At 46.0% G+C, this 19,375-nt stretch overlaps 1 protein-coding gene across 1 annotated transcript in view; it reads right to left on the reverse strand.

Moving 5' to 3' along the window:
- The window catches only part of HS3ST3A1 (heparan sulfate-glucosamine 3-sulfotransferase 3A1), an 86,624-nt gene extending 69,588 nt beyond the window's left edge, over positions 1-17,036 (reverse strand). The window contains exon 1 of the mRNA XM_030861377.2: positions 16,438-17,036. Within this exon, the coding sequence (XP_030717237.1) occupies positions 16,438-17,036 (599 nt within the window). The remainder of the gene's footprint in view (positions 1-16,437) is intronic.
- Between the last annotated feature and the right edge of the window lie 2,339 nt (positions 17,037-19,375).

A 19,375-nucleotide genomic window follows, 5' to 3' on the forward strand; every position in this document is an offset into this window, starting at 1 on the left:
GCCACGCAATGAAAAGTTCTCCAGTTCTGTCACACAAATGCAAAGGGCGACACGGTGGCCTGCTTCATTTTAATCAGGATATTAGATGAGTGAAGATTTCATGCAGTCATTTGTTTACACTTAAACCCTCGAGCTTTTGAGTTCCTCGGTTCTCTGGACGTCTCACCCCCCTCTTCCCTCCTCCCTTATACTTTCCAAATCTCACCACCAGGCTGTTTAAAGGTCCACCCTCAATTTCTGAGTGGACTAGAAAGGACCATCATGGTGAAATAGATGAATTATTTGCAATACTCCAAGACTAAACCTAGAGAGATGCCATGAAAATAGTTTCTGAACTTTAGGTACGCGAGTCCCCTTATTTTAAGCAATTTTCAACTTGAAATGTCCTTCACGTCCTTTCCCGAAGAGCCTCTATGAATCAGAGAGAAATGACTGCCATTGACTTAAATGAGAAACAAACACTACAAAAACAATTTTTTCCCCCCATAAGCAATAGATCTGTGAGTCAGACAGTAGGAATAAGTTGGTTTGGTTTTCTCAGGTTTTTCCTTTTTTTCTTTTTTTTTTTTTAATGCTTTCTCAGCAGCAGCAGAATTTCCAGGGAAAAGAAAGGAAAATATTAGAAGCATTACAAAGAATGTCTTCAATTTGGTATTCCTAGAGAAGAAATAAGATGTCACCAATGGGGACTTCCCTGGTGGTCCAGTGGGTGGGACTCCGCACTCCCAGTGCAGGGGCCCAGCTTCGATCCCTGGTAGGGGAACTAACTAGATCCCGCACACATGCCGTAACTAAGAGCTCTCGTGCCGCAACTAAGACCCGGTGCAGCCTCAATAAATAAACAAATAAATAAAAATCAATCTTAAAAAAAAAAAAGATGTCACCAGTGAAAGAATATCCATGGTTGAAACTTTAAATTTCAGTGTTGGTGAGAGAAAACACAAAGCATTCACAAGTCCTCATTCTTTCAGGGAATTTTCAAGTGAGTTTTCAAAAAGACGGAGATTCTTAAAGCAAGTTTCTTTTGCTGCCCGGCCTTGCAATGGAGTTTAGAATAGGCTGGTACAGCACTACCTTGAAAGTTAGCCACTACACTTTCACCAGAATGTTCAAGAAACTTAAACAGGTCTATCAGATGCTACTTGTGCTCAGTAACTAACGCAGGAAGTTTTAAGCATCCAGCCAAAGAGCACAGTCTGCAATTTAAAAAAAAAGGCTTTTTCCTAAGACCTTGTGATAAAGGAACTGCTGATCAAGCCACCAGGCCTAAGTAACGACATCCACGCAGAAAACAGGACACACAAATGCAGTAACCAGGACAGAAACGTACTAAACACACTGTAAAAACCTCCTTTCTATATAGGGAAGTTTTATGTACACGGATGACCAGCCATAATGGTCATAAAGCAAGCAGGAGGACCCCACTGGCCAACTCAATCCAGGAAAAAGAGGGAGACAGCAAAGATCAGGCAGACACATGGATGAAGTTCATCACACTCTCTGCCTCTTCCGAGTAGCTTTCTTTTACCCATCAACACACTGCCTGCTTTGTCACACGCCATAGCCCACCTGGTCTCAGGGTCACCAATAACTTCCTAGTTGATGAGACAAACATTCTTTGGTCTCGGACCTCTATTCACACCTTCTGTAGCATTTCATACCACTGACCTTGAAAACGTCTCCTCCCTGCTACTGCCAACATTTTCTTATGAAAATTTTAAACGTGGCAAAAATTGGTAAGAATTGTACAACCAAACACCCATCTACCCACCAACTAGATTCTAAATAGGGATTTTTCTGCACTTTTATTATCACATATCTACACATCCGTCTACCCATCCATCAATTCATCTCATCCTTCTGAATGTGTTTCAAAGCAAACATCAGTACCTTTCCCTCTAAACACTTGCATGTGCACAGCATAAACTGTAGAAACGGTCCTTCTTTGGGGCAAGAACATAACCATGTCTTCCTGCTCCTGCCCTTCCCTTCCTCCCCTGTGTCCTTGCTGCACAGTTTCGTATCTCGGCTACAGTGACGCTGGCACGGCCTCAGCCACCAGGCCTACGGGGGTCCCAAGCCTGACCTTATTTGTGTGCTCCAGCCCACCTTGAGGCTCCATCCGCTTCATGTGCCAAAACAAAGTTGTCTGTTCCCCTTGGTACCTGTTAACTCCTTCTGTGTCCCTCCCTATGACAGTCACAGTTAATCATAAATATCCCTGAGCTGGAAATCTTCCAGTCTTCTCCAGTTTCTCCCCCTTTCCTCCTTGCTAGCATCCCACACAAAGTTTTATGATTCCTTCCACCAAAACGTCCAGCAAATCTCCTTCCCACCACTTCCCATGGCCATGGCCCTGTTCTAGTTCAAGCCTCCATCTCTGTCCTTGAGACTCAACAACCAGGGGCTTGGTGTGCATCCCCGCCCTTCCCATGCCACCTCGGACTGGGTTTCCTGGGCAGAATCAGAGGACGTCTACGGAATCAGCTCTCTATGGAAAGCCTTCAAAACCCCTCCCCGGCCCTGCCTCAAGAGCCGTAATTACCCAATATGGTAGCCACTGGCCTCAGGGAGCTACTGAATACTCGAAATGTGGGTACTCGGAATTGAGAAATGCCGCAAGCATAAAATGCATATGAGGGACTTCCCTGGCGATCCAGTGCTTAAGACTCCATGCTTCCAAGGCAGGGGGCACAGGTTCGAACCCTGGTCAGGGAACTAAGATCCCACATGCTGTGTGGCACGGCCAAAAAATAAAAATAAAATAAAGTGTTAAAAAAATAAAATAAAACAAAATACGTATGAGATTTGGAAGATTTTGGACGAAAAATGCAAAATGTCTCGTTGATAATGTTTTATTGTTGATTACATGGTGAAATTATAATATTTCAGACAACTTGGCTTCAATCAAAATATTATTAGAATGAACATTGCCTCTTCATTACTACTTTTTTTTTTTTTTTTTTTTTTTTTGCGGTACGCGGGCCTCTCACTGCTGTGGCCTCTCCCGTTGCGGAGCAACAGGCTCCGGACACGCAGGCTCAGCGGCCATGGCTCACGGGCCCAGCCGCTCCGCGGCATGTGGGATCTTTCCGGACCGGGGCACGAACCTGTGTCCCCTGCATCGGCAGGCGGACTCTCAACCACTGCGCCACGAAGGAAGCCCCATTCCTACTTTTTTAAAGAAGTTACCAGAACATTTAAAAGGACATATGCGGTTCCCGTTACATTTCTTTTGGGCAACGCTGATCTAGAATAAAGTCCAAACTCCCTAAACATGTTACTGAATGGTCTCAAAAATCTTTTCTGACACTTTGATCCCAACGTGAGACCTCACTCTTCAGCTGCAAACTCAGACTGTTGGCTGAAACTGCTGGGTGGGATTGCTTCTCAGGACAGAGGTCAGGTGACCCCATCACAGGATGCCCAAGCGTCCAAAAGACAGACGGAAGAATGGAGAAGCAGGGGAAGCTCTTTGTAAACTAAACAGGTACTCGAGACAAAGTCAAGGAATCCGCAAAATGCATTATTAAGCTTTTGTAAAAACAATGACCAAAGACTGCCGATTTGTGCTTATATGATGTCTCTTCCAAAGTAGAACTTTTGTCATTGAGCATAGGAATCACCTTTACATGGAATGCCACCTGCTGAACAAGTCTGCATATTTCAAAAAGTTCCCACTGGTCACTGCCTGGGATGGACACTTCTAGCTTCATCCAGCCTCGAGGAGCTGTTATTTCTGAGCGGCACCTCGCATAGGGGTCCCTCAGCTACACCCTCAGCACCTCCCATGAATGTTCGTGGTGGATACTCACATGCTAAGTAAAGTAAGGGAAGGTCCAGGGACATATCTGAAGCTTTTAGCCTATCCTAGAAGTCTGCAAACCAGGCCAGTGAGCCAAAGGCCTGTTTTGGTCAACAACGTTTTTTATTGGAACATAGCCACACCCATTCATTTACATATTGTCTAAGGCTGCTTTCCTGCTAAAAAGCAGAGTTGAATAGCTGTGACGGAGACCATATGACCCACGAAACCTAAAACATTTACTATTGGCCCTTTCCAGAAAAAAATCACTGAGCCATGGCCTAAGGCATCATTTTTTTTTATTAAACAAAGAGTGAATCTCTTCTGTGACAGGTACAGTTCCAGGGCCCAGAGATACAAAGTTGAAAAAGACCAAGGTTAGTTTCTCGAGGGACCCTGAAGCACGTTCACTTTAGTCTCTTCACACAGGACTTCTGCTCACACCCGCCAGTGTTTTTCAAACTTTTTTCTATTGAAATCCACTAATAACAATTACGTTTACATCCAATCTTTCAGCACACACTGATCTATTTATGTATGTACATACCTGAACCAAGCTTGTCAAGATAATATCTGCCCAGCTTACTACCTGGGATTCGCTCTCTTATTTTATCCTGTTATAGCCCCTTCCATTAAAAAAATAGTAATTGGTTTTATTATACACTAATGTCTTGGGATTCACAGTTTGAAAATCTCTTAATACACACCAGCTTTTTGTTGCTAACTCTGATCTTCACTGTAAGCCAAAGGTTATAAACTAGCAGCCCCTCTCCTCCAGATGAAATTGATTTACTCCCTCTATGCAGAATTTTGGTTTGTGTTAGTTTTGGTTTTTAATATGTTAATTATTTCTCAATATGTTTTTTAAAAAATCAGTATCCCGAGATTCTTTAGAAAAATCAGAGGGCAGGGCAATCATGAGTCTACTTTCTTTCTTGGTAACTGTCAGCTGGAGCTGAGAAGTGGTTTCTCCAATGTCTGCTTCCAACTTGCCACCCTCTGCCACAGGGCAAATGCACCTGAAAATCCCAAGAATTTTCATCACAAGCATTAGCTCCCCATGAACTCCCCCCGCCCCATATAAATATAGAACAGATCCAATGTGTTTTCTTTCCATCATTAAACCCTAGCAAGGCATTCTAGTAGACCCTCTGGCTTTGGGGAAAGCCTTTTTAACAGATACTGTTGTAATCTCAAGTCCTCCTACACCAAGAAGAAACAGAAAGGCCTCATTAGAAAGAAAAACAAGCGGCCTTTATTTCTTTAAGAAGAACCCACAACATTTGATGAAAGAAACTACAATAATTAAAGTCCACCAGAAAATTAAGAAAAAACCCAGATGCCAGTTTTTGTTTACTCAAAAGCTTTGTTTGTAAAACGAAATCACTTCATCACTGCAGCCTTTTCTTACCGCCAGAACTTTTCAAAACATCGATTGCAAGCAAACATGGCTTCAGTTAAGAAAGGTGACCAGGGGCGCAGCAGTTAGCCCTGGGAATGTAACTTTCGTTGCGGCTTAATTCAGTTCCCTTTTTAAATACCTGAGCTTAAGGAGAATCTGCAAAGATTTACGACCGTAACAAACACACCACTTTTGAATTTGTCATTCAAACCAGCCTGGCAACTTTGATATTTCCTATTGAAAGGAGAGCTCTAATCCAAGTAAGAACTCTGAAAAAGGGAAAACGAATTTTATTCCCATAATTTGATTGATTACTTCCTACTCTGAACACTCGAGAGAGAAAAAGCAAACTTTTTTTCTGTCTGTAGTTGGATTTCTCCCACTAATCTTTTACAATCAGGTAACAACCGTAAAACACAAATTACTTACAAGGATCCACAGGCCAATCGTGCTAGCTGGGTTCCAAAGTCCATAAGCACCAAAATACTGGGGAAAACATCCGAGATGAAAACCACCAATTTAAAGATGAATTGATCACTGACCAAATTCAATTCAATACTTTAATTCACCAGTTCTGGGAGGAGAAAGAATAATGCTATCAATTGTTCCATTCTCTGGAATAATTCTGCCATCGATACAAATCCTCCAAAATGATATTTATGTAATTTAGAGCATGCAATGGTTTCCCAATTGTAGTCTCCAGAATTTTACCCTGAAAAATGGAAGCTCTAAGCTCTTGTCTTTTAGCTTAACCTTGGGCAAGGCACCGTTTTCTCATAGGCAGAAGACAATCTCTGAGATACTTTCTAATTCCAACTTCCTTTACGGTTTATGATTCTGTCTGGTTAGAGCCAGAAAAGTTCAAATCAACAACCATGCCTTATTTGGCAATGATCCGACCAGTACAGTAAAGAGCTTGGCATTATTAATGACCAGTTGGCAGGATAATTAGATAAAAATTATTAATAACAGTAATAATGAAGATAGAAGAGTGCCTGGGGCTAAAAATTGGGCTATGGCCTGATTGGGAATATTAACATTTCTAAAGAAAAAGAGTGTCTATCAGAAAGTGCAAGTACATGTGGATGACTGAGTCACTTTGCTGTGCACCTGAACCTATCACAACATTGTTAATTGGCTATACTCCAATATAAAATAAAAAGTTAAAAAATAAAGGGCAAATACAGAAAAGAGTGAGAAAGATGGACTTTGGCATGACTCGGCCATGGCTGGTTGGGGGTTTCCTACAAAGTTGAAGACACCAGGGAATGGGTACAACCACCAACTCACCTTGCCCCACTTCCAGGAGCAGCCAGCCACCTTCTCATATGTCTCTGACAATATCTTGGCTTCCCCATGCAGCCATTTAGAAGGAGGAAACTTCCTCATTTGGACCACTAAACAAAGAGGTTCTTTTCACGGTGATTATTTTTCAGTGGGTGGGTGAAAAATCAATTGAAAGGCTCAGGATTTCTGATATGATCAATAGGATGAGCTCTGTGATCAGATTATATTATTTCTTAAAAAAAAAAAAGAATTACACAAAAAGTAGAGGTGGTTTTAGTTATTCCAGATAGGCCAATATACTCACAAGGATATTTAAAGACTTAAAAATTCGCTTTGTCAACTCTATGTTGATATGTTGCCTAGTTTTTAACTAAACGTCTAAGGCCCAGAATCAAACATGTCCAAGTCCTTCTATCACATGGGACAGGCTTTCAATCCCTAGCATCTTTGAGCCACTGATGGCTGGATAGCTAGGCAGGAACCACACACGGGCAATTCCATCTGAGAACGTGATGCTTCCCAGCGGTGAAGCACTGGCATAAGGTGGGTGGACTTGGATTCAGCACTAGTTCTACTATTTACTTGACTATATGACCCTGGGCAAGTTACTTCATCTTTTTGAGCCCCAGTTTCTTGAGCTATAAAAGTAGTAAATAATAGGACCTACCTAATGATATTAGTCATATTAAAAAAGTATCCAGACTACATGCAGCAGGTCATGCAGCAAAATCTAGCAACACCCAGTGTGGGCTCAACAGATGCAGCTATTATTACCTTACATCTAAAATGACAGATAGATCATTCAGACAGGAAACCAGTGAGGAAACATTGGATTTGAACTATATGCTCAATAGTTAGGACCGGATAGACCTAACAGACGTATACAGAACATTCCATACAACAGCAGCAGGATGCATACAGAACGTTCTCCAGGGTGGATCATATGCTTGGCCACGAATCTAGTCTTAACACATTTAAGAAGACGGAGATCATATCAAGTATCTTTTCTGAACACAATGGTATGAAGCTAGAAATCAGTAACAAGCCGAAAACTGGAAAATTCACAAATATGTGGATGTTGAACAACATCCTACTTAAAACCAATGAGCCAAAGAAGAAATCAAAAAGTAAATCAGAAAATATCTTGAGACAAACGAAAATGGAATCCGAACACACCAAAACCTATGGGATGCAGCAAAAGCAGTTCTAAGAGGGAGGTTCACAGTGACAAATGCCTACATTAAACAAAAAGAAAATCTCAAATAAGCAACCTAACTCTACCCATTAAGGAACCAGAAAAAGAAGAGCAATCCAAGCCCACAGTTAGAAGAAGGAAAGCAATAACAAAAATTAGAGTGAAAATAAATGAAACAGAAACTAAAATGACAGATTTCGTCAAATGTACTTTGCAGGGTTCAAATATTTTGCTATTTTTAAAAAGTTTCAACATGCATGAAGAAAAGCATTATACCAACTAAGATGGAAAAATGTCAAACAACAAGCCCAGAATGGCATTAAATCACGGAAATTATTTTTATCTACATAAGCATTTAGTAGCCTGTCCTTTGCACGATACAGGTTCATAAGACAGATGCGACCAAGGTAAGTGAGCCAACGATTAAGAGGAAGTACTGTTAATTTCTCTGAGTCTCAAGACGTACCAGGTATTGTTTTGTTTTACTTAAGTAAAAATAAGATTTTAATTTTTTTTTTTTTTTTTTTTCTGCGGTACGCGGGCCTCTCACTGTTGGGGCCTCTCCCGTTGCGGAGCACAGGCTCCGGACGCGCAGGCTCAGCGGCCATGGCTCACGGGCCCAGCCGCTCCGCGGCATGTGGGATCTTCCCGGACCGGGGCACGAACCCGTGTCCCTGGCATCGGCAGGCGGACTCTCAACCACTGCGCCACCAGGGAAGCCCTGATTTTAATTTTGACAGTTCTTAAAACTAGCAAAGGAAATGTTTTGAGGCAGACTGTCATGACTCTATTAAACCCGAGCCTCTGATGCACAACAGAGGCCGAAAATGCCAGCACGCTACCTGGACAGGGACTCTGAGACTGATAATGCTGGCGTCCCAGGCCTAGCTGCTGCAGCAGGAAGAGCCCCCAGGATGCCCAGGTCCTGTCCGCCAGCGCTCTGGAGGTTGGATGTTCTCCCTTCCACCCTCTCCTTCAACCCCGTGATTGCTCCAGGTCCGCTTCGTTCCCGTGGCAGATCCCGTAAGCCAGGGTCTAAACCAAAGGTTAAAGCACAAGGGCAAGTAAGCAGGTAGAACATTTAAGCTGACCCAGAAGACCCAGACTGTGTTGTCATCTTAGCTGTAAGGAGTGTCCCCAGGCACGGCCCCATCGCGTCAGCGCATCGCCAGCTTCCCCTGCTTCCCCAGCCCTGACAACTGCCCCTCCTACACTGGAGGCAAAAAAGCCAGATGCCCACGTCAGATTTTCCTCTGACCCCTACTTCAGTTCTCTGTGTTCTCAAGAACTTGCCACCGCCGTCAAAGTGTTTTCTCTCCAGGCAGAGAGGGATTCAGTCAGGGCTGGGTGACTTTTTATACCTTCTCGACTTGACACTTGCCAACCACAAAGAAGAGAAAGAAAGACAAAACAGTCTCTGTCCGTGTTTCAGAGACAAGAGAGTAGGAGGGGGGCCCTGAGCCAATGGTATTATGCAATAAGCTGAGGGGGAGGTCAGCATGCCTCGAGCAACAGGTGCTGGCGTGGAGGGAGCCAGCGGGCTGGTGCTGGGGGCCTTGGGGAGGAGAGGAGTCAAGGGCTGGCTGGGTGGAGAGTTTCGGGATGACCCCTCACACTCTCTGCCTTCTTTGTTAATGGTCTTCTTTTCCCTTTGGTTTTGGAATCATTCTAGACAAGAAAACTGTTAAAAAAAAAAAAAAAAAAAGCAGTACAGAAAAATCTCAGAGACCCCTTCAGCCAGACAGTTTCCCCTGAGGTTGTCATCTTCCATAACCCTGGTAAAGGATCAAAACCAAGAAATCAACCTTGGTGTGACACTGTGAACTAAACCACACACATCCGTCACAGTTCCTCAGTTTTCCACCAATGCCCTTTTTATGCGCCAGGATCCCGTCGACGGTACCAGACTGTATTTATGCATTAGCAATTAGCCTCTTTTTTCCCCTCCCAGGGTGACAGTTTATCGGTCTTATTTTGTCATTCATGATCTCGCCATTTGTGAAGAATGCTGGTCAGGTATTCTGCGGCTGTACCGTCCACTCATGTTGGTCTAACGTTTTCTCATGATAGATGGGGGTCAAGGATTTAGGGGAAGAAAACCCCACAGGTGAAGCCCTCCTCCCTGCCTTACACCAGGGGATACAAGATCTCAACACGGCAACTAGGGAACGTCACCCTCAGCACTTGGTTCAGCGGGGTCCGCCAGGTTCCTCCACCATAGCGTTCCCATGTTCCCCTTTCCCCCTTCCTTACTTTTTTTTTTTAAATTGAATTATAGTTGATTTACAATGTTATATTAGTTTCAGGTGTACAGCAAAGTGATTCAGATGTAAACACATATCTATCTAATCTTTTCAGATTCTTCTCCCTTATAGGTTATCACAGAATATTGAGTAGAGTTCCCTGTGCTCTACAGTAGGTCCCTGCTGGTGATCTATCCTATATATAGTAGTGCGTACCTGCTCACCCCCCCTCGCCAGGCCCTGGACCAAAGTCACAGGAAACAGTCTCCCGTTGGAACTCCGAAAACACCTTCCTATAAAACTGTCCCACGTGGTGGACCTTCCCAAAGTTTATCTCAGGTGTGTTAAGGGTTAAACAGGCTTCTGGGTGCTGCCTGTTAAGAACCCTGGGACCCTCTTCCGGAGCCTATACCACGCGGGGATAGAAATAAGACTGCATTACTGATGTTGAAATAAAATCATCTGGGAGTGTTTTCACGTGAAGCTGGCTTTCAGAAACAGAGGCAAAACACACTAACAAAACTAATCTGGGCATATGGCATTCCTTTCAGGCACGCACATTCCTAATATAAATCTCCTAATCACTTCTCTCTTCTTTTTCAGGTTTATTGTCAAGGCAGGTCTTTTCTATTTCTCTCCAAAGGATAACCACCCTGCCTGAAAGAGCCGGCTCAGGCAGAGGGGCTGTAAGTGCTACCCAGGATGACTTTTTTTTTTTAAAGTGAGACCAAATATACTCTGATCATGATGAGGTTTTCAAAGTCCACCCTTTTGAGTTCCTTGCTGACTCTCCCTCCCACTAGGTGGCGCTACAGGTCACATTCAAAGTGGCTGCTCTCAAAAGAGACCAGGAAGAGGATTTTCTTTTTTTAACCTTTGTGAGAATATCACAAGTACTAAACTAACTGCAAGTACTAAACTTCCTTCTTACTAAGCAGTTCCCCTTTTCTTTTTCACATTTACTGCCATCTGACAGCTTCTGAAACTGAGCAAATCTGAACTTCTGGAATCCAGCTTTCAAGGAATCACAGAATAAATGTAAATGTTAGAGGCGTAAGGGTCATGACCACATGAGTGATATATAAAATCAGCAGTTGCATCATTGGAGGCAAGCAGCTGGGAAGACGTTTCAATTCTCTGAACTCAGCATTTCCTCAGTTTCTACGTTCTGCTTTCACATAAGTTCATTTCACTCAAGTTTATTTATTAACTATATCAATATTCCCCCTCCAAATAGATTTTTTAAACTGTATCAAATGAGCAAGGATTCTAAAGTGCTTCCGAACATTTTTAAGACATTCTTAAAAATGCAAAGACTAGGGAGCTAAAATATTACTTAGGTGCAATTTCCCCTGGTAACACATCAAAGGCATATGTTTTAATAAGAAACCTCATTTCCACAATTATGATTCATCACTTAAGGAAAAACAAACTTTCTAAAAGCTTCGAGTCTAATATCATTGGGAAGCACACGGAGAAAGGATGCTCTTTATCAGCCCCGTTCCTGTTCCTTGGGGGAGGAAGACGTGCCCCTGAGGGAAATCGCTACGTCTATCAAGTTCCCAACCCAGCGCAGCAATGTGGCTGATGGTAATGGTGATGTGCAGTCCTTCAAATGCATCCCGTAGAGATAGCAGGCCTTTGCTGTTTATACCAAGTCAGTCTGTTTGCTCCGTGACACTCTCCTACTATGATGTGAGCATCTGGTCTGTGTAAGGTCAGCCCCTGTTGCCATTAATTGCACAGGCTTATTTTGTTCTCATGACCCCTCCAGAATACAGATTTGGCACGTACTCTTTCTGGGCCAATCAACAGAAATTCTATGAGACAAATATTTGGGCCAGAGCGTTTCTTGATTTTTTTTAAGGGGAAGGCAGAAGATTCCAATATTGTGGAGGGCTTTCGCTCCAACTTGGCCATGCATTCCACACACACTACATCAGCACCTGATAAACCTCATCACTACAAGGGCATAATCACTCACACAAGGTATTCCAGTTCCAGGCTACACCAAACATGGTTTTGCTATTGTTGTTTTTAATGCCTGGACTAAATAATCCTAGACCTTGCTCCCCCTGGGTGTCTGATGCTGCTCAGAAGTTCCCCAACCACTAAATAACTTTTCTGTGATCAATTCTATCACTTTCCCCACCTACTGGGTACCTGCTCTTGCATACATGTGTGTATGGGTTCATGCGTGAACCTCGTGCGCCACACACACACACAGAAATGAGACTGTTGGACTGGTCCTGCTGGGTTGGTCTACTGGGGAGATGAACCCGGGGCAAACAAAATGGCAGCTTGTAGCTTCTCAAAGGGGTTCTTTGCAACCTCACAGTTGATGGAGAGTGTCCAGTCACTGAGGGCTCCAGGGAGCAAATGCATGAAAGAAATTGGGCCCTCCCCTCCCCCCACCACAGACATGTACCCTAGACTCAGGGCCCAAAGCTGCTTCTCCACGATCCGCCCCCCCCACCTCTTATCCCTTCCAAGGTCCTTGGCTTCCCTCTGAGGACACAGAGCCCCTTTGGACACAGAGCCCCTTTGGATGTCAGTCCCCAGGACCTTGCATGGGTGGCCAGACTCCCTTGGCTCGAATTTCACTTCCAACCCTTCATGTAGAAGGGCTGGTGGCTCAGGAGGGTGGGAAAGTACGCACGGAGGTACTCTGCAGCTGCTCCCAGCTGCTCCAAGATGCCGATCACCCCCGATAGGAACCGGAAGTGCCTCTGCTCAGCCTGCCTCTCCCGTGGACTTGATAAACAAGGCAGTGATCAGGAAGGGCCAGAAAACTTCACATTCTGATGAAGCCACGGAAAGGACCAACTCCTAAACTGCAAGCTGAGTAATCTTTGATCTTTCTGGATGCTACAGAGTAAAATAAGTTTAGCGACATTCTTCTCTGGGGAAATCACCCAGTCTCACTAAAGAAAATGAGTCAAAATATAGGAAAGATACGTGCTAGCACAGGAGATTAGATGATGAACGCTTACTATCTTGTCCCCAAATAAAAGACTGAAGTGTTACAGAATCCAAACGTTTATATTCATATACATATATAAATATATATATATGTACATAGTATATATAAGCACACACATATCTTTAAGTACTTTATAAACAGTTATCTTTTGTCTTAGGAGAAAAATAACCATGGCCTCCAGCTGGTGCAGATATACAGGCAGAGTAGGGGAGGGGGCTTCTTTTAGAATTCCAAGGTCACCTGCTCTTGAACCACAGCACACGCATTTGGTCTTAACTTCCAGAAAAGATCTCAAAGTTCTGAAGGTAATGAAACAATTCCCCCCTTTTCTTGAGGAACCCATCACACATCCGATGGAAATGGAGACCGCTCACAGTGAAGGATTGCTTTCCTGTGACACGCAAGCCACAGACATTTGTTGTCCTGATATCATGTCAGCTAAATTAAGTAATGTGGAATGTTTTTTTAAACCGCATCAGAGCGGAGTTTCATATCCGGAAAAGTCCACTGAAGCGTCCTAAATTATCATCAACAAATTTCCCGGCATATTAAAATGTTCATTTATTTCATTTATTTTAGAGTAATATTAGGACATTTTTAAATCAATAAGAATAACTTCCTTTTTAGAGATTTTAAATAAATTCGTTTTCTTGGCCTTTACTACACATTTGTCCAAACGAAGAAACCATTGATTACACTGTTCTTGGGATGTAGTTTATAAAGTACTTTTAATTTTTTTCCCAGAGAGAGAAATTTATTGACACATCCTAACAACGGCCATTTTTAACTCTCAAACTCAGTTTCCAAGAGATTTTCTCCCAACTTCGCAGCAGCAACAGATCTGTCCCATTGTCAGGACGGTAGGGGGCGCTGCCACAACAAACTATTACGACAAATTGAGAGAATTTTCACTGGGCGAAAAAACAAGGCTAGACATCATGATTCTCCCATGTCAATGAGAGAAAATATTGTACAAATTTTTTTTTTAATTATTGTAAAAAATATTGTACAAATTTTTTTCTCTTCTATAATTCACTTCAGGGTTCAAATACTAGGGTTTTCTTTCTGTTCGTGTGTGTGTGTGCGTGTCTGGTCATAAATGTGTGTTAGAAACCCTATATTACAATTTTGGGGCTGACTCAAGAAGGTCTTACCGAATCCCTTTACCTAAAATACTGGCTAAACACAAGCAGCTAAAACGTGCCTAATAGTTAAATGGCATTCTGTGTGATTTTTTGTCATTGGTAAGTAAGTCTTCAGTCTTTTTCACAAACATCTAACTCCAAGTTCAGGGCCGAGATGAAAGAGAACTGTAGCAAAGTTTCATTAAATAATCTCATAATCCAGGCCCCATAGGTTGGACTTCTTAAATAGTTTTCCATGTAATTGATTTAAACTTAAATTTATGCGTCCAATAAAAGACCACTGCAAATGGTAAAACAAAGACACTGCTCCAACACTTGGAAAATTAAATTCACCAAACCATGAAGTCTACTGTGCAGTTATTTTTGTAACCACCATAAACTGCTTTATAAAACTCCTCTACCGAAGTAAACAGTCCAAGGAGATATTTACTTTATAGCATGCCTCCAGTTTCCAAACGAGACAGCAGCCTCAAAGTTCATGACTTTTTCTTCTTTTTTTCCTTTCCTTTTATTTTTTTTTAAATACTTGTGTTTCTAGTTACCTTGAAACCTTCCTTCTCTTGCACAAGCTCAGAAAGGTCAACGGAAAATAAGATCCAGCTCTGTGGATATACTGTGCCCCCAAATACTCATTTCTGGAAGAGGAAGAAACAGTCCTACTTTGTGGAAATAAAGGCTATATAGCAAAATGAAAATAAAGGGTTTTAGTACTAAATGTTTCACCATATTTAATAGCACCTCTGAGTCCAACATTGTCTTAGATGTTTTTGGGCAGTCGGCTTGAAATGTGTTCACTTATAGCCCTGTACCAGGCCACATACAATGCAAACTGCTATAGATAAGAGTTTTAGGGGTCTTTAATCACTTCTTTCTTGTGTCCTTGATGGAAAAAACAGAGCTGCCTTTGTGCTAAGAAGAAGGACCTGTTGTTTCCAGATTCAACAGGTCATTTTTATAAGAACTTCCCAGAGGATACAACATAAATGACAGAAACACAAGGGGATTTTTTAGGTGGCTGATGATTTTAAATGATCTATATTCTATAGTAAGGGAAGGTGGTTTTGTCTTCCTCTCCAACAAATGGAAAGTTACTGTTTTAAACATGTTTAATGTTCTAGTTCGACTTTTAGGACCAAATGTTTTCTCATGAGTTGGGTTACTGTAAATTTGCTTCCTGTGCTTGACCCTCGAGTAAATAAACTTGTCAAATCACATCCATTTCTCTTTTGGGGATGAATGGTTAATTGAGTGGGCTTTTGAAATATATTTAAATGGTATTGTAACTTTTGTCCTATGATTTCAGTCAAGATAACAAGGAGATTGCAAATTTAATGAACAAGATAAAACTTTATAAAATGGAAAATTCTGGCCTATTTTTCCATATACTCAGAGGAAAGAAAAAAAGGCCAATATTTTATGGCAAACAAAATCCAGGTGACACTAAGATTTATTAGAGTTTGGCTTATTCTATTATTAAAGGTGGTTTGAATTTGAGAAGACTGGTAAGTTTAAGATTAAGACCTAAATCAGACTTGTTTCCTACACTGTATTAGGAGGGTTTTTCACAATGTAACCAGGATCTCTGTTTTTCCCCACGTTTCTTCCTTTCAAAAAATTTTGTCTACCTCATTTTTAAAGGGAATTGTTTGGAGATCTTTAGAAAAGTTTCTGCCAGTCCAGAATCAAAAGGTACTCTTCCCTACAAATACAGAAAGCATTTTATACGAAGTCATTCCTAGCCCCAAACAAAAGTTATTGCCAACGAAGCCATCTTTAAAGCACGCTGCTCTCACATATATCTCCCCAAAACCTAGAGTCTAGTTCTTGACACTTTAACTCAGTGTCTATATTACTTACTACCTAGGACAATTAGGCAAAGAGTTAAGGTAAATAAATAAACAGGCGATGGCAAAGCCTGCGTTAACCGCAGGGAATCGCCCAGAAGATGAAGAAGAAATAAAAACAGGCTTCCTTGGGAAAGGGATCCACTAGGTCACGTATCTAGTAATTGGTGAACAGGTTTCTAACTTGGAAGACACATGTTTCTTTTTTTTTTCTCTCTTTAGCTACGCACAGGGCAACTTTCACAAAGCAGGAGAAAATGATGAGATTGGTTATTTGGGGAAAAGGGAATTCCAAGAACTAAAGACAAAATCTGCAAGGCCAAAATTTCCCTCCGACCCGCTCCCTCTTCCCCGGGAGAAGGCAGGGTGGGGAAGGAAACCCCTCATCTTAAGGACAACTACCGATGACCCTCTGCCCTCTGCATGAAACCGGGGAAGGCGATGAACTGGGTGGGCGTCACCACGGGCTCCTCAAGCCCCTACCCCGGGCTCTGGCCGCCCCCGCCTGCCCGCCTTGTCCGGCCCCAGCTCACCGGTACCAGGCGAGGCCCTTGTCGTAGCTGCGGTCGAAGAAGTGGGGCTCGGCGCCCACGGCGCGCACGTCGGGGTGCACGCGCAGGAACTCGAGCAGCGCCCGCGTGCCGCCCTTCTTCACGCCGATGATGATGGCCTGCGGCAGCTGCTTGCTGCCTTCGTCCAGCAGCAGGGCCAGGGTCCCCGGCGGCGTCTCGGCCACGCTGCTCCCGGCCCCGGAGCCGCCGGGACTCCCCGCCAGGCCAGGGGTCTCCTCTTCCCAGGCCGCCACCTCGCCGTCGTCCCGCAGCGCGGGCGGCCGGCGCCTCGGCCACGGCTGCACTTGCAGGAGGCGCTTCCTTCGCGCGACCGCGGGCCACGCCACCGGCTCCCCCGCGCCTCCCGCCAGGACGCCGCGACCCGGGGCCCCCGCCTCCTTGCCACCGCCCGACCGCCCCACGACGGGGCCCGACAGGGTCTGGCAGCGCTCGGCCAGGCAGTAGAAGACGTAGAGGGATGTGAGCAGGGAGCAGAGCATCAGCAAGAACTTCCGGAAGATGCTGCGGGACAGCGGCTCGGTCGAGGTGGGGTGGGAGCCGGCCGGGGCCGGAGGGGCCATCCTAGCCGGAGGCGACGTCGGGCAGCGCGCTGGCCATGCTAGGCCGGGACTTCGCCAGGTGCCGTGGCATCCTCCGGGGGGGCCGGCGCGCTGGCCGGAGGCCACATCGCCCTGCGCCCCTGCGGCCGTGCGAGCTGCCCGGGCGGCGGCAGCCGAGGCTCCTCGGGGAGACGGAGCCCCCGGAGCCCCGCGCTGGATCCCAGCCTCCGGTCGAGGGGGCGGGAAGGGGGACGTGGTGCCGTGCTTAAGAAACCATAGTCTGAGAATCGCCCAAGTCCTGAGCCCGGGGCCGCGCTCGGCGCCCCCGGTCCCCGAGAGTCGCCGGAATGGGGGTGTCGGCGGCGGTGGCGAAGGCGTGCGTCTCAAACCCGGGCCGAAACGGCCTCTCGGCGGGAGTCCCAGCTCAGCGATCGTGCATCCCTCGCTCGGCCCCGGTGAGGGGACGTGCGGCTCCGAGGCCGCTGAGCTCCGTGCGCTGCAGACCGCGGCGGGGACTGTGCCTCCCAGCCACCGCTTCCTCGGTCCCCGGCCCGCCTGGGCGCGCGCTCTCGGCCCCGGGGCGAGGTCCCCCGAGTCCCTCTACCCGAGCGGGAGCCAGAGGACCCGCGCCGAGCCGTCCGACCCTCTTGGTGCGCACCCAGCCGCTCCGGCGGCTCTCGGGCCCCACCTGGGAGCGGCGTGGACGAGCCGGGCTGCGCGGGACCTGTCAGCAGCCGTGGCCACTGCGCTCGCCGCCTCCCGGGCCGTCGCTGCAGCCACACGTGGGGCTCCGAGGGCAGCAAACTTGGAGGTGACGTCAACGGCCAGGGCCGGACAGGCCCCCGAACGAGCGCAGCGGGGAGGGCGGGGTGTGACGGCGAAAAGGTGGCGCGGACCCCGAGGCGGCCGCCCAATGACATCGGAGAGGGCGGGGGCGACAGGGGCGACGCCCCTTCCCCACTCCGCCCACCCCTCCCCGCCAACCACAGCCGGCGGCCTCGCCCCCTCGGAGCGCTGCCGGGTCTGCGGCGGCTCCTGGGGCGTCTGACAGCCAGGGCAGCCGGATCCCCGGGGACCTGACTTCCACCCAGCCAGCCGCTCGCTGGATCAGGGGTTCCCAAACCTCTGCGACGCCGCTCTGCCCTTCGCAGCCCTGACCCCTCCGAGAGCCCCGGTTCCCTCCCTCCGGAGTCGCTACATCCTTCCCCCGCTCTGCCCCGCCCCCCGCCCCCTCCGCGAACCTTCAGAAGTTTTGTTGGCGGAGGTTCCCGGGACCAAGCCGCGCGCCACGCCCCCATTTGTCCTGGACTAACCGAATTCCTCCGCTGCGGCTTCGCCTTCCACCTACTCTGCTGTCCACTGCCGGCTCCGAAGCAAAGCCTTTTCTCCCCGCAGCAGTTTTTGGTGTTTTTTGTTTTTTCATCTGATTGTTTTCCTTTGTATTCGTTTAGGATGATCAGAGTTCCCCAGCACCTGGAAAGGAGCAACCTCTTAGGAAATGAGCCAATAAATAAGGGGAGAAATTAAGATTTAAAAAATTATATCAGGTACAATTCCAAATCCATATGCCCAGTTTTTGAGGGATTTTTTTAGTGTTGCTTACAGTGTGTGTGTGTGTGTGTGTGTGTGTGTGTGTGTGTGTGTGTGTGCGCGCGCGCGCGCCCGCTCGCCAAGCTAAAGGAGTTATACGTCCTTTCCTAAGCGGTTTCCTCTTTCTCTGGCCTCCCCCGACCCTATATCCTCTCCCTGCCCTCCTCGGAGAGCAGGTCAGGAAGGGATACAAATCGCCTTGCTGTTTAATGGAGGGAGGTGGCCCGTGGAACCTGCATGAGGTGGTTTTTAATTCCAGTCCGATTTGTTCCTGATTTCTTGGCTTCCTCGTCTCGGCAGGACGCCCCGCAATGTGGGCGGTAGCCTGACCTCTTCGTACCCACCCTTGCAAGCTGTGCAGGCTGCTTTCGGGGCGCACTGCGGTTGCTGACCAGGGCTGGCAGCGGCAGCAGAGCTAGGGATGCAGGAAACTCACAGGGGAAACTTCTGCTTCCTGTGCTCTATCTGACGTGGAATTGAAGTCCTTTTTAACCTTCCAAAGGGGACCTGGTGGTTCTGACTCGGTGCCTGGGTAGAATCGCTGTGTTTGTGCCGGTTGGATAAATACCCAGGACTGGACATGATTTTCTGTTTATGAAGTGCCAGTCCCAACCTATTCTGTAAACTAGTGAAGAGCTTGTTAGGTTCCACTGCCGCAGAGCAATGGCCTTTTATGTAAACTAGTGAAGAGCTTGTTAGGTTCCACTGCCGCAGAGCAATGGCCTTTTATGTGAACTAGTGAAGAGCTTGTTAGGTTCCATTGCCGTAGA

Source organism: Globicephala melas, chromosome 20 (assembly GCF_963455315.2).
Source record: "Globicephala melas chromosome 20, mGloMel1.2, whole genome shotgun sequence".
Lineage (NCBI taxonomy): Eukaryota > Metazoa > Chordata > Mammalia > Artiodactyla > Delphinidae > Globicephala > Globicephala melas.